At 47.0% G+C, this 13,094-nt stretch overlaps 1 protein-coding gene across 5 annotated transcripts in view; it reads left to right on the forward strand.

Moving 5' to 3' along the window:
* The window catches only part of GAS7 (growth arrest specific 7), a 199,977-nt gene that overhangs the window by 121,669 nt on the left and 65,214 nt on the right, over positions 1-13,094 (forward strand). For all 5 annotated transcript variants that reach the window (XM_057536123.1, XM_057536126.1, XM_057536125.1 and 2 more), the window contains exon 2: positions 2,077-2,197. In XM_057536123.1, the coding sequence (XP_057392106.1) occupies positions 2,077-2,197 (121 nt within the window). The remainder of the gene's footprint in view (positions 1-2,076; positions 2,198-13,094) is intronic.

A 13,094-nucleotide genomic window follows, 5' to 3' on the forward strand; every position in this document is an offset into this window, starting at 1 on the left:
CCCGTTCCGCTGGGAACGCCCATTGGGCACAACTGGTGACAGGCACTGTCCTAGGTGGCCAGTTTGTTATTAATCTCCACGGCATCTTCCACAGCTGGGCTGATGTTTCACAGATGTGGCCATAGACACAGCTGGTTGAGTCATTTCCCCAGGTCACGTGGCAGCTAAGGGGCCGTGTCAGGATCGAGTGAGCCTGAGGCCAGAGGGCTGGTTTTCACTGTGCTTCTGGGTCCCTCTCTCCTCTGCAACCTTTTTTTCTGGCCACGTCCGTCTCTGAGCCTTGTTTAATACCTCTTAACAATTTCTCGTTTCTTACCAGGTTATTTAGACAAGCTGTAACCTGGCGTTCCCTTCTTGGATGCTCTAAGTTACCTGAACTCAAGCAGAAGCAACCTGGTTCTTTTGATAGAATGTTCCTGTCTTCAGCCAACCTCCTGAGCTCCCTACTCGTATTTTACTCCCAACTCCACTCAGCCAGAATGTCTGTCTCCTGCCTGTGGGATATGTTATCCACACAGACACTGTACTCATCACAGGGCTTGCACGTGTTGCGACCACCTTCCAATCTGGAAGAGGCCGGAGCAGTGTCTGGACGCCTAGGGAAACGTGCACAGGGGTGTGCTTGGGCTCAGTGGACATGCTCTGCTGGTGAGGCGGCCTCCTGACTGCTCTCTGGCCCCTGGTAGTTCTTTTAGAAGCCAGCGCACGGAATCAGAGAGGAGCCGTAAGTTAACAGGTGTGGGAGACAGAAGCGATCGGGGCGTGGGGGAAAGCTTTTAGTTAAATTGTGAAAATTCATAATGAAACGTACACCGCCGTTACTCAGAGGGCCACGGGGTGGCTGTGTTTACTCGGAAGTCCCAGGAGCAGCTAGGATTGATCCCATCCCGCTGAGGGTGTGCAGGGCACCCCAGGAAGCAGAAGCACGTGGCTTTGCAGCTTCAGAAAAGCTGAGAGCAGTCTGGGAGCTGCGTGTCTCTACTGCTCACATTCAATCTCTTATCTTCCTAAGCGGTGGTCATCAGCGATGAGCACCTGCCTCCGTGGGCATGGCTGGGGGATGCTGAGGGCACTTAGAAGCTGACGCGTTTTAATATTTCTGAACAGGGTCCAGCTTTGTTGAGAAATTCACAGCACCTCTCCTCGTGTGGCTGGAATTCTGATTTTAGTCAATTTACTTTCTTCACAAGGAATCACAATTGTATGACAGGCTAACTTGGACCTTCTTTCCTTATTTTTCAATGCTCTTTAGCTAACAGCTTTTGCTTTTGTGTTTACTGAAGAAAATTTAGATGCGAGAGAGAAGCAAAAAGAAAAGAATAAAGATTCCCCAGAATCCCACCACCACAGATCGCCTCTGTTTTAGCCTTTGTGTCTGCATCTTGTTTTTCTGTTCTATGCTTTTTCTCTGATTTTTTTTTTTTCAAAGTACTACCGTGCATAGTTTAAAGAATTAAACCATCCATCAGCGCGTACGATGGAAAGGAAGTCTGTTTCGACTCAGATTCCCAGCTCTCTTTGCCAGAGTGATTTGGACACTTGACTAGAAAAACCCCACCTAGGTCGTCATTGATTCCTGGCTTTATTATGGAAGGTTTAACATCTCGCTCTGCTGAGACTTGCATTAATTACTCCTGGCCGGTTCCCACAGCAGGCCCTGGGCCTTGTCTGCTGCTGTATTTGGTGGTCCTGGGGATTTTCAGATTCCACAGTGGGAGCTGGGGAGTGACCCGCCTCCTCCAGGCAGGTGCAGCACCCCTGTGAGTGGCTTTCTGGGGGCCCAGGAGGAGAAAACCCAGCTCTTGTGTTAACCGACGGGCATCTCCCCCGTCCTCTGGGGGGTGCTGTCCCTTGTGCGGTGGTTCTGAAAATCAAGGGCTCCTCACACCTCATGCTCAGGCAACCCCCCGACATCACACCTGCAGCCCGTAACCTCCCCCAGGGAGGCCCGTGGGCCACACGCCCCCCGCCAGTGTCAAGCCATTCCAGGGAGACTTCATCTGCCTCTGACTTCCTGGTTGAAAGACAGTTGCAAAAATGCCACATGTGTGTGACCTTCTCTGTCTTCCTCCACAGAAGCCTGGAATGGTGCCCCCTCCACCAGGAGAGGAAAGCCAGACCGTTGTCCTTCCACCGGGCTGGCAGAGCTACTTATCCCCTCAGGGCCGGCGCTACTATGTCAACACGGCCACCAATGGTGAGTCCCGCCCTGGGCAGCGTCCTGTGCCAGCCCCGGGGTCCTGTCCGTCTGGAGGGGTGGTTCTCTCCTCCCTCCTTCACCTCCTGGGCTTCAGACTTTTCCTCCCGAAATCTACCTCAGAGTCTGCAGGGGAATCTTGCCTTCTTCACAGGGCTGGGTGGCAGGGGGCTGAGCCTGGGTGGGGAAAGCTGCCCTTCAAAGTTGGGGTCATCCTTGGAACCTCACAACCACCCGACATCTTTGTGGAACCCAGCCTCATGGTCTGGGGCTGTGTTTTCCAAACTGAGATCGCCAAAGGGTCTGCGGTCCACAGCTGGTTTAAATCAAATCAAACAGGTCACGCTACTGCACGATTGCTTGGAACTTGGAACGCGCTGATTGATACCCGAACAAGGGTTATGAGAGTGGGGTTTCCCTAATTTCATCACAACATCGCTCTGTTCCCTGAAGTATCTCCCTGGCTGGAGTTTCTTAGGATGTTTTCTGGGAAATTCTGGGGCTAGTTATGGATTATTTACTCTAACCGGTGATTAGAGGTTCCCTGTGCATTTCTGAGTTGGGTCAGGACCACGTCTCTTTGCCTCCGATTATTGTAGGCACCCTGAGCCTTCACAACAACTCCAGGATCCTAGCACGTAGGCTGTAGAATGACCTGCAGGAAGGCGGGAGAAGGGTCGTAGAAGGAGGAGTGGCGGAATCCATAACAAGGTGGACAGAGCAGTGTACAGGCTGTGGTCTTGGGCTGGGCAGAGCAAAGCCAGCCATCAACTCTGTCTCTTGACCCCAGGGAAATTGCCACCAGAGAACGGAGAGAATGGAAACACAGAAAGTTAGATTTGGTGGGAATCACAGATGTGTGTGCCAAGGCAGAACATGGATTCGGGTAGGATTTCGGCACCTCACTTCCCTCATCTGTGCCTACCTGACTTACGGCTACCTCTTCCCACCCGACAGGACCATTGATATGGTTTATGTTTATGAACCTGCACTTGGCGGGGGCAGGGTGGGGAACTGGTGACAGGGCTGTTTAGAGGAAGCAACAGAGAAGGCAGCTGACAGCTGCCACTTGGGGCGTCTGGTTTGTTTATATTCCGTGGCAACCTGGCCTTCCGCTCAAGGGGGGGTGTTCTAGTTGAAGAGGTAACCAGGGGTTTCTAGGAAAAGGGAAGTGGAACTATTTCTGACTATTCTAATCAGAAGCTTACTCACAAGAAGCACGTGAGCAGCTTTGTACTGTTATCAGACTTCGAAGTTTCGGAGGTGACTGTGTGTATGGGCAGTGCCCCATCTGTAAAATGCGGAAATCGGACCAAATGATCCTGAGATCATCAAGAATTCGGCTCCATTCTTGTCCTGAATTAGCCACTCTGTTGCAAAGGGGCAGAAGGGTAAAAGTAGCTTTCTAAAATCTAACTGATTTTTTAAAAATAGCCGTGTAACAAACAGTCCGTTGCTAGTATATGCTCTCATTCATTTAACTAGCCCTCTCTTTAGTAAGGGGATAGTTAAATCCCCTTTTATGTTACCAGGCAGGGTGAATTTCCAATAACTTGCATGTCAAAGAATAGGCTTCTTTTTTCAACCATTTAAAAATGTAAAAGTCGATCTTAGTTAAGGAGTTCCCAAGCTGTATGATGACATACATGTGTTGGCCCATGGGCCATATTGGTTGCTGTATTCCTGGCTCCTTGGTCTTGCATTCTAGACACATGCCAGCTTTTTTTTTTTAATCAGTAATCAAACAATTACATTTATTGTATACATATTATATGTCAAAATGCACTAAATTACCCATAAATAATTTTACTTAGCCTACTCAACAATCCAGTATAACAGTGGTTCTCAATAGGGACAATTTTGCTCACCAGGGGGCAAGTATGAAAAGAATTTTGATTGTTCCAACTGGGGAATATACTGGCATCTAGTGAGCAGAGGCCAGGGATACTGATAAATATCCTATAGTGCACTAGACACATGCCAGTTTTATTCATTCATTGTTTAATTCATTCTTCATCTGGTTGATTGAATTGTCCATTCAACAGACACGTATTGGGCCTCGCTTATGTTCCAGGCAGAGTGTGGGATGCTGAGGATATAATAATAAAAAGAAGCAGCCTCAGCCCTCAAAGTGCTTAGCTTCTACTAATGGAAGCAGATTTTATTTTATTTTATTTATTTTTTTTATTTTTGGCTGTATTTTTATTATTTTGGCCATATTTTTAACTTTTGATCCAGCTTGCAGGATCTTAGTTCCCTGACCAGGGATCAAACCCGGGCCCTGGCAGTGAAAGCGCCAAGTCCAAACCACTGGACCACCAGGGAATTCCCAGAAGCAGATTTTAAATGAGTCCATATTTGATTGCAGTCGAGAGCAGGGCTGTGAAGGAGGAGTCCACAGTGTTTTGAGAGCATGTCCCAGAGAGACCCTGGGAGGTCAGGGGAGGCTTTCTGGAGGAGGAGGTTCCCTTCAGCTGAGATGGGAAGCATGACAACAATGTTAGTCATGTTTGGCGGGATCCTGCAGACCCTGAACATCACGTTAAATATTTTGCTTTTTAGTTTTAAGGCACTAGGAAGACCAGATATCTTTCTGGTTCTCCTCTGGAATCTTCGCCCCATTTTGTTTGGCTGCTGGGCTGCTTTGTAAATTTTTTAATCTGACTGCCTTTCTGCAGGAAGGTGCTTATCAGAGCAGCCTCTCGCTCTTCTCACACCCACGTTTATCTGACCCCTGACTCCTGGAAGCATGTGTCTCCTCACAGCCGGGCCAGCTGCACCCACCTTTCCGCCCCACCTCTTGGATCTCTGCTGCCCTGGGACTCTGGCCAGAATTGCGCACCACTGCCCAGGAAGCAGACCCCCTTCTTGCAGGCGCCATGGGCCGTTTCTTTCTTCTTTTTTCTGTCTGTCTACCTTTCTTCCAAGCTCTCCTGGTCTCCCTTAATCCCTAATCGCTTCTTTTGCAGAGGGTGCTGGGGTACCGTAGATGTGCTGTCCCTGTTTTTACACCATGTACAAATGTAAGGAGTTTAAAGCCCAATTTACATTTGTATTACCTTGCTCTGGCTAATCTGCTTATTTTCAAATCCGTTTAGGATTTTCTGCACGGGGATTGTTACAGGGCTGCTGTGCTTTGCTGTGGGATACAAAATCAAACCAGAGGCCATCTCCGCCTTCAACGACTGCAGGTGTGATGGAGTCAGAAACACGGAAACCAATGAGTGTTTCGGGTGTTAACGTGGAAACCTGCAGGCTCAAGGAAGGGGGTCGCCAGCTTTATCTGGGTATCAGACAAGTCTTTGAGGGCGGGGATGCGGGGTCCTTGCCTTGGGCGTTCTCAGCTGCAGTGGCAGCACGAGCAGAGGGGAGGCAGCAGGGGGAAGGCTGATGTGGCTGGCGTGGGTGAGGAACAGAGACGGGGGGACTTGGGGGTCTGATCTACTAAAGACTCCCATGGGTCACTGTGAGGAGTTGGGGCTTTGCCCTGTGGGCATGGAAAGCAATGGACGGGTTCAGAGCGCTGGCTCGACATCCTCAGAATATCATTGCGAGATTGCTCGTGCAGCAGCGTGATGGGTTATAGGGTGGTGAGCAGGAACCTGACAGGCTCGATGAGAAGAGAAGTAATGAGGTCAGCTCCCTGTCTGTAGTTGTGGCCGGAGAGGAGGAGGTACGATCTGTCAGACGGGATGTGGCAGGTCCAGGAAAGAAGAACGCACAGATTCCTTTTCTGCCTTGTGTGCCGGAGCTGTTCAGTGAGAACAGGGGACTTGGGAGGAATGGCTTTGGAAGAAAGAAGATGATTCCACATTGAGCGTACCGTTCTTTAGGGAACATTCAGGGAGAGATGGGTAGTGTATGTTGGATGGATGGGTCTGTGACTCAGGGGTCGTCATCTGGGCTAAAGATGAGACTCTGGGGAGCTGTGTGGGTGCACGGCGTGGTGGGCAGAGAGCAGGCTGGGTTACACCCCCACTTGTCCCTTGGCCTGGCCCTGTTGTGTGGGGACTGACCTGCACAAGCCCAGGTAGCGGTCCGGAACTTGCATTTCATCAGCAGAGAACTGAAGTCAGGAGCGTGCAGGAGATCACCCAGGGCAAGCCTCCAGGGAGAAGAGAGCCCTGCAGAACCACGCTTAAGGGAGGGGCAGAGGGGGCTTGGAAAGAATCGTCAGAGATGTGAGGCTTCCAGGAGCAGGCAATGCCCTGAATGGCAAAGGAGAAAAGATTGTCAAGACAGACTGAAATACAGGCCAGATTTATGGTGGGGGAGGGGATATTTTAAGTCTTTGGGGAAAGCACACATTATTTAATAAATGGTGTTGGGCCAGATGGCTAACAGGAAATTTTGGTGGGTAAGTTAATGCAATGACACTATTGTTTTCGTAGAAACTCAGCAAGGCCATCAGAGCATGAGACTTTGGGAAGCATCTCCCCCCCACCCATCTCCCCTTATCTCCTCAAGGTTTATGGCTCTCCGGGGCATTTTGTCAGGCAGGGTGGTACTGAGCTCAGGCCCCAGGGTTCTGGTATCAGGAAATTGCTTGTGCTGCACTGTCCTGAAAAGTGCTCCTTTCCACCCAAAGTTGACTCTATTGCCAAAAATGAGAGTTGTGTTTAGTTTCTGGATATTGAGCTATTATCAATAGCCAGCCTATTCAGGGACCTAAGCTAGTGTTAAGCGGGACCTCTTATTTGCATAACAGATAATTGCATTTCAAGAAATATAGCACAAAGTTGTTTTGTTCCATTTATAATTGGAAGCCCAGATATGCACATTTAATCACTTAACAGTGATATGGTCAGAGATATTCAGGTCTTCTTTTTGGAGAGATGCTGGCTTTTTAGACATTATTTAAGATATATTTTTACAATTTGGACCTCAAAGGGATAGTTCAAGCCAGTAACGAAGGCCAAGATTAGTTTTGCTTAGTGTATGAGTCAGTATTTTACCTCATATATATTAATCTTTGTGTACTTTAAATCCAATAGTTTCATTTATCTGTCTTTCATTTCTAAAGAAAGAGGATCATTTGAGGAGGGCGCCTTAGTCCTGTTTCCCTAGAAAGCAGAGCCTGAGGCAAGGATTAAGTGTTAACACCGTATTTAGGAGGTATAAGCCCAGAATGGTGAGGGTGGGTGAGAGGGGGAAGGGAGGCAAAGGAAGATGCCACATTAACACTGTATTTAGGAGGTATAAGCCCAGAATGGTGAGGGTGGGTGAGAGGGGGAAGGGAGGCACAGGAAGATGCCACGTGATGCTGGCCAGCCTTGACAGTGAGCTGACAGTGAGCAGGTTGCCCAGCAAGTGTGTTCACTTCTCCGGAACCAGGTTGGCAGAGAGGAGTCATGCCTTTGAGTAGTCCACGGGAGAGCAGAGGTGTTTTATCTGCTCACCTTCCTCTCATCTCCTGTTTCCCATTGACCACGCTTCTCTGCTTGGGGAGCCATTTCCCCCCAATTTTGGGGTGTATCATCTGACCCCCAGCAGCCTCTTGGAAAGCCTTATTCCACCTGCACAGAGTGTTGCTTCAGCCAAGCCCAAGGCAGATGGTCAGTGGAGCATGGGTGAGGTACCAACCAAAATAGGAGTAGGCAGTCGATGGAAATGTGAGGAAGAGCCCAATGTCTGTCCCAACCTGGAGGCTCCTGTCCCACTGTGTGCTGGGCTGTACATCTCTCTCCACTGTCAGACCTTGATGACTTGATTATTTACAGGGTTTCCGTGGCCAGTGACTTTTACTCAGTCATCCTAGGGGGAACCTTACAAATCATTGAACACAGCAGCTGGCAATCTACAGCTCTTGGGCCAAATTCAGTTTGCAGCCTATTTTTGTAAATAAAGTTTAATTGGAACACAGCCGTGCTCTTTTATTTTCTTTTTTTAAAATATATATTTATTTTATTTATTTATTTTTGGCTGCATTGGGTCTTTGTTGCTGTGCGGGTCTCGTTGTGGTGAGCGGGGGCTACTCTTCGTTGCGGTGCGTGGGCTTCTCATTGCGGTGGCTTCTCCTGCTGCGGAGCACAGGCTCTAGGCGTGCAGGCTTCAGTAGTTGTGGTATGCGGGCTCAGTAGTTGTGGCATGCGGGCTTTAGTAGTTGTGCCTCGTGGGCTCCAGAGCGCAGGCTCAGTAGTTGTGGCACAGGGGCTTAGTTGCTCCGCGGCATGTGGGATCTTCCCCAACCAGGGCTCGAACCCATGTCCCCTGCATTGGCAGACGGACTCTTAACCACTGCGCCACCAGGGAAGCCCCTCTTTTATTTTCTTATTGCCTAAGGCTGCTATTGCCCAAAGATGGCAGAGTTGAGTAGGGTCCATATAGCTCACAAAACCAAAAATATTTACTCTCCGGGCTTTAAAAGAAAAAGTTTGATGATCCCCAGCCTAACAGATAGAACCCATTCATTTTACACAAGAGGAAGGGAGTCCCCCATGGGGTAAAGGGACTCAGTCAAAGTTACCTGCCCATTCAAAGACCAAGCTCTGCTTGGATCCCCTGTCTTCTAATCTTTTCCTTTTTGCCTCAATATACAGGAGGATGGGCATGGGGGAGGGCAGTGACTTAACTTGCAATAAGGATAACTGAGTTCATGGATTAGTAGCAAAACCAATCCGAAATAACTTTTATTTTTAAGGGAAACACAGCTATCTTCTGAGAGCATCAACTGAAACCCAGGAGAGCTGGGAACTGTTCTTAAGCTCTTTTGACAAAGAATTCATATGTATAAATGTTTTATTATGTTTGGGAGCCAAACGTGGAGGATTAATCCAGGATTTGAGCTTTTGAATTCATTTACCAAATAATAGGCACTTTTCTTGATTTCTGGTTTTAATTTTTCTTTAAATGAGTAGATTCCCATTTAACTTTATTACAGCAGGAGCTAATGTGAGTTTCTGGATAAGTTTTCCAGTAGAACACTTTTTAAAAGCATTCCTTGAGCTCTTCTTTGTTACAAATAATTGGATACTTTTCTAACTCCCCAGAGAGAGCAGCCCTGATAATTCTCAGTTAATAAAAGTTGCCCTGAGAAACTTCTGCACCCAGAAACATCAGTCTATTTTCATCTGTCCATCTGTGTTGAACAAATGTGAGACTAAAACGATGCTTTTATTTGGCACATTCAGTTGATTGAATTAGGTGTGTGTGTGTGCGTGTGTGCGTGTGTTCATGTTCATGTTTTTTTATTTTTTTAGCTGTATTATTTTTCTTTCATGGACTCTTTCTTAATGGGAAGCTGTGAGACCTTAAATCTTACTATTCACCTGTTTCTGTGGCGTTGTGTTTTTCCCTTCCAGAGAATTCATTTTAATCTGTAATATTAAGGTAACACTTTAGTACACAGCACATCTCTCATTTCTCAGCAGTTTTAAATTCTCCTGGAATTTTGGCAGATGCCAAGTGGGTGAGAGAGTCATTCACGCTGCCAGTAAGTTGAAGTCCCATAAAAATCAAAACACAAAGGAGACAGAATTTTATTGTTTGCTAGTGTTACTTTGAAAAAGACAACATATTGGTCAACAGTGTAAGAACTTTCCTCATTGGATGTTAGGTGGAGTCACCAGTTAGGAGCAAATGGTTCAGATCTGAAATAAAATAGAATGTATGGCATGTGACCCAGCAGTTCCACTCCTAGATATCTACCCAAGAGAACTGAAAACATGTCCACACAAAAATGCATACATGAATGTTCATAGCAGCATTATTCATAATGGCCAGAAACAACCCAAATGTCCATCAGCAAATGAGTGGATAAACAAAATGTGGTCTGGGAATTCCCTGGCGGTCCAATGGTTAGGACTCCGCACTCTTACCACCGAGGGCCTGCGTTCAATTCCTGGTCGGGGAACTAAGATCCCACAAGCCGCTCGGTGTGGGCCCCCCCCCCAAAAAAAATTAATATCCAAAACAAAATGTGGTCTGTCCCTGCAGTGGGAAGTTATTCAACCGTAAAAAGGAAGCAAGTACTAATGGGTACATGCAACATGCATGGGTGAACCTTGAAAATATCGTGCTAAGTGAAAGAAGCCACACACACAAAGCCATATGTTGTGTGATTCCATTTATATGAAATGCTTAGAATAGGCAAATCCATAGACCCAGATAGTAGATTCGTGGTTCCAGGGACTGGGGAGAAGGGGTGACTTCTCACAGGTAAGGGGTGTCCTTTTGAGGTGATGAAAATGTTCTAAAATTAGATAGTGTTGATGGTTGCACATCTCTGTGAATATACTAAAAGCCCCTGTAATGTATGCTTTTAGAGAGTGAGTTTCATGGTGTATGAGTTATATCACAATAAAAACAGGCATATTGCGGTGGGTGGGTGAGTTGGTGACTTTCCTGGTGTCCTTCCAAAACAAGTCCTTAGATGCCTCAGTTGGGCATTCCTTCTGCCTGATTCCCAAACTTTGGTGGGCATTGAAGCACATAGGGAGTTTGTTTAAAAATATTGATACACAGGTCCTGCCGCAGACCTACTGAATTGGCATCTACTATTTGGAGCGAGTAAAAATTTCTGCTTTATATTTTTAATTGTTTTCTGATAGTCACCACCTGTTTTTGACTTCTAAGGAGACAACCAGATTGATGATGGCATGGTCAGTGGATCAAATATTCTGAAGCTGAAGAGTCCATTGAAATCCAGTTTTCTCTTTTGGAAATTCAATGAGAAAATACAATTTTCTTCGAACAAGTAAACATGCATTATAGTCCCAAGGTTAAGTAAATGGTTTATGGTTATATAACCATAAACCATTGTAGTTAAAGTAGAATCTGGTGGAAAAACTACTTGAAGACAAATAACTCAATTTTACAGTGACAGGATATAGAATGAGAATAAAACTACCAAGAAAGGCCCTTCACCTGGCTAATGTTTATATTCTTGTGTTGTCAGGGTAGCAGACTTGCAGATATCTCCAGCCTTTATTCTTGTCTACATAACAGGATGTAGTGGCAGGTCTTATCATTTCAAAGCTTTTGAGTCAATAGCTCAAAAAAAATTTTTTTTTGAATCTCAGTATTTTTGCCATTAAAAAAAAAAAAGACGTATGAACTCTGGTTTCAACTTTGTTTCTAGCTGCAACTAAGTCGAAGGATTTGGGGCTTCTACTATTTTCGTGTTCCCATTCTCTGTAGCACTCTGACATCTAGACAGCATGAACACCATCCTTGCCTTCAAGGAACTTGGAGTCTAGTGAAATAGTTCAGGCCTTGGAGATGTAAGAAAGCTGTAAATTCTTCTTCCTTCATATTTCTCTTCTCTGGAGAACGTGATCCCGGAACGTCCTAGCTTGCCTCTGCTTTGCTTAGGACATAATGTACCAGTGTAGAGTCACTGTACCCTCGTCATCACTTTGCAGAGCCCAGTGGCCTAGTGAGTGTGGTGGGATTGGATTGTATCCAATGACTAATCCAGCCCTATCACGCTAATCCATCCATATAAAGTGGTAAGATCTTTACCAGGCATTAGATCCACCTGTATTCGTTACAGGCCAAGAAAAGTACAAGGTGATCATGAGCCGTGTATCAATAAGGAATGACGTTTGCTTGGTTTGAACTCTGGTGTGTGATGACTGCATTTCTAGGGCAGTCGTAGTGTCTCTGGTGGCGGTGGGGCAAGGAAGGGTCAGGACCTCTAGATCCAGGTGAGCTGCCCTGCAGAGATTCAGGTAGAGTAGATGTCTCACGGTGGATTGTCTTGAGGCCAGAGGCTGTCCACAGAAGAACTTTATTTTGTGTTCACCATCCTTAAAGATGTTGAATGAGTTGCCAACATTGAAAAATTGGGAAGTTTTTCATAACCACCCAGATACTTGTCTCCTTTTGAAAAATTGTGAGGTATGGCCACATGCGACCCACCTTCCTGCCTGAACACCACCGGCTGGATCTGAGCAGGTTGCCACCACTCCTGATTTTTCTTCGACTCGAGTCTGCTTCATGCAGGCATCTTACATGTCCAGTGCTTGTGGGGCCTTGAGCTTTGACCTGTGTTTGGACATAGCCTCATGGCTTTACAGCAAGTATTGCAGGGGAGAATTGGCATTAGGCATAAAATCAGGAATCTATTTTATAAATGCACTTGGAAATCAGAGATTATGAAAGGGGACCAGGCAAGAGATGAAAGAATCGGGAGAAAGAACTGACCGGTCCACTTCAAGAAGAACTTTCAGACTCATCCCATACTCTGCCTTATTCCTGGAGCTTTTATGTGCACCCGACCTATTAGTGCAGGAGGCATTGCCGTTTGGGGGCTTCTGTAAAGCCTGTGTGTGTGCTGGGGGGGCGGCAGTGGGAGCATGTGGCCGCGGCAGGAAGTTGGGGTCCACAGGGAAGGGCAGTCTGGACAGAGATAGCCATCAATGCTGTTTAAAGGGTTAGGTCCCACGAAGTCAGTGGAACTCCTGGCAAAAATGGAAATTATCCGTAGGTTATATTCTGGTAAGTGAGTGGGCCAGGACCACGTGAATTGATTATCAAGCCACAAGTGTTTGCTCAATGCCTTCTCTGTGCCCGTCTCTCATTATGCACTTGGATGGCTCCTTGCAGGGGTGGTGTGGGCGAACACAATGCACGTGGCTTCGAGAACGCCTCCTGGTGGAGATGAGATTGTTAAAGGAGACTTTCCTCGTGGATTGCAGTCCATTTTCTTTCCTGCCTGAATAGACCTCTGAAGGTCCCTTCCGGCTGTAAAATCCTGTGCAACGGGGAGTCGCCACACCGCCGTGCTCTATCACCCACCACTGCTGGGGAACGTGCCTCTGTACAGAGAGCTGGCGTCGTGTCCCGGCGATCAGATCTTCACTACTGGAAGAAGATCTCGGAGCTGAGGAACAGCTTTTTTGTAATTTCAGTCCAAGATGGATTCCGGAGTAGGCAGTGCTCTTCCAAGATGTGT

Source organism: Balaenoptera acutorostrata, chromosome 20, assembly GCF_949987535.1.
Source record: "Balaenoptera acutorostrata chromosome 20, mBalAcu1.1, whole genome shotgun sequence".
NCBI classification, from domain to species: domain Eukaryota; kingdom Metazoa; phylum Chordata; class Mammalia; order Artiodactyla; family Balaenopteridae; genus Balaenoptera; species Balaenoptera acutorostrata.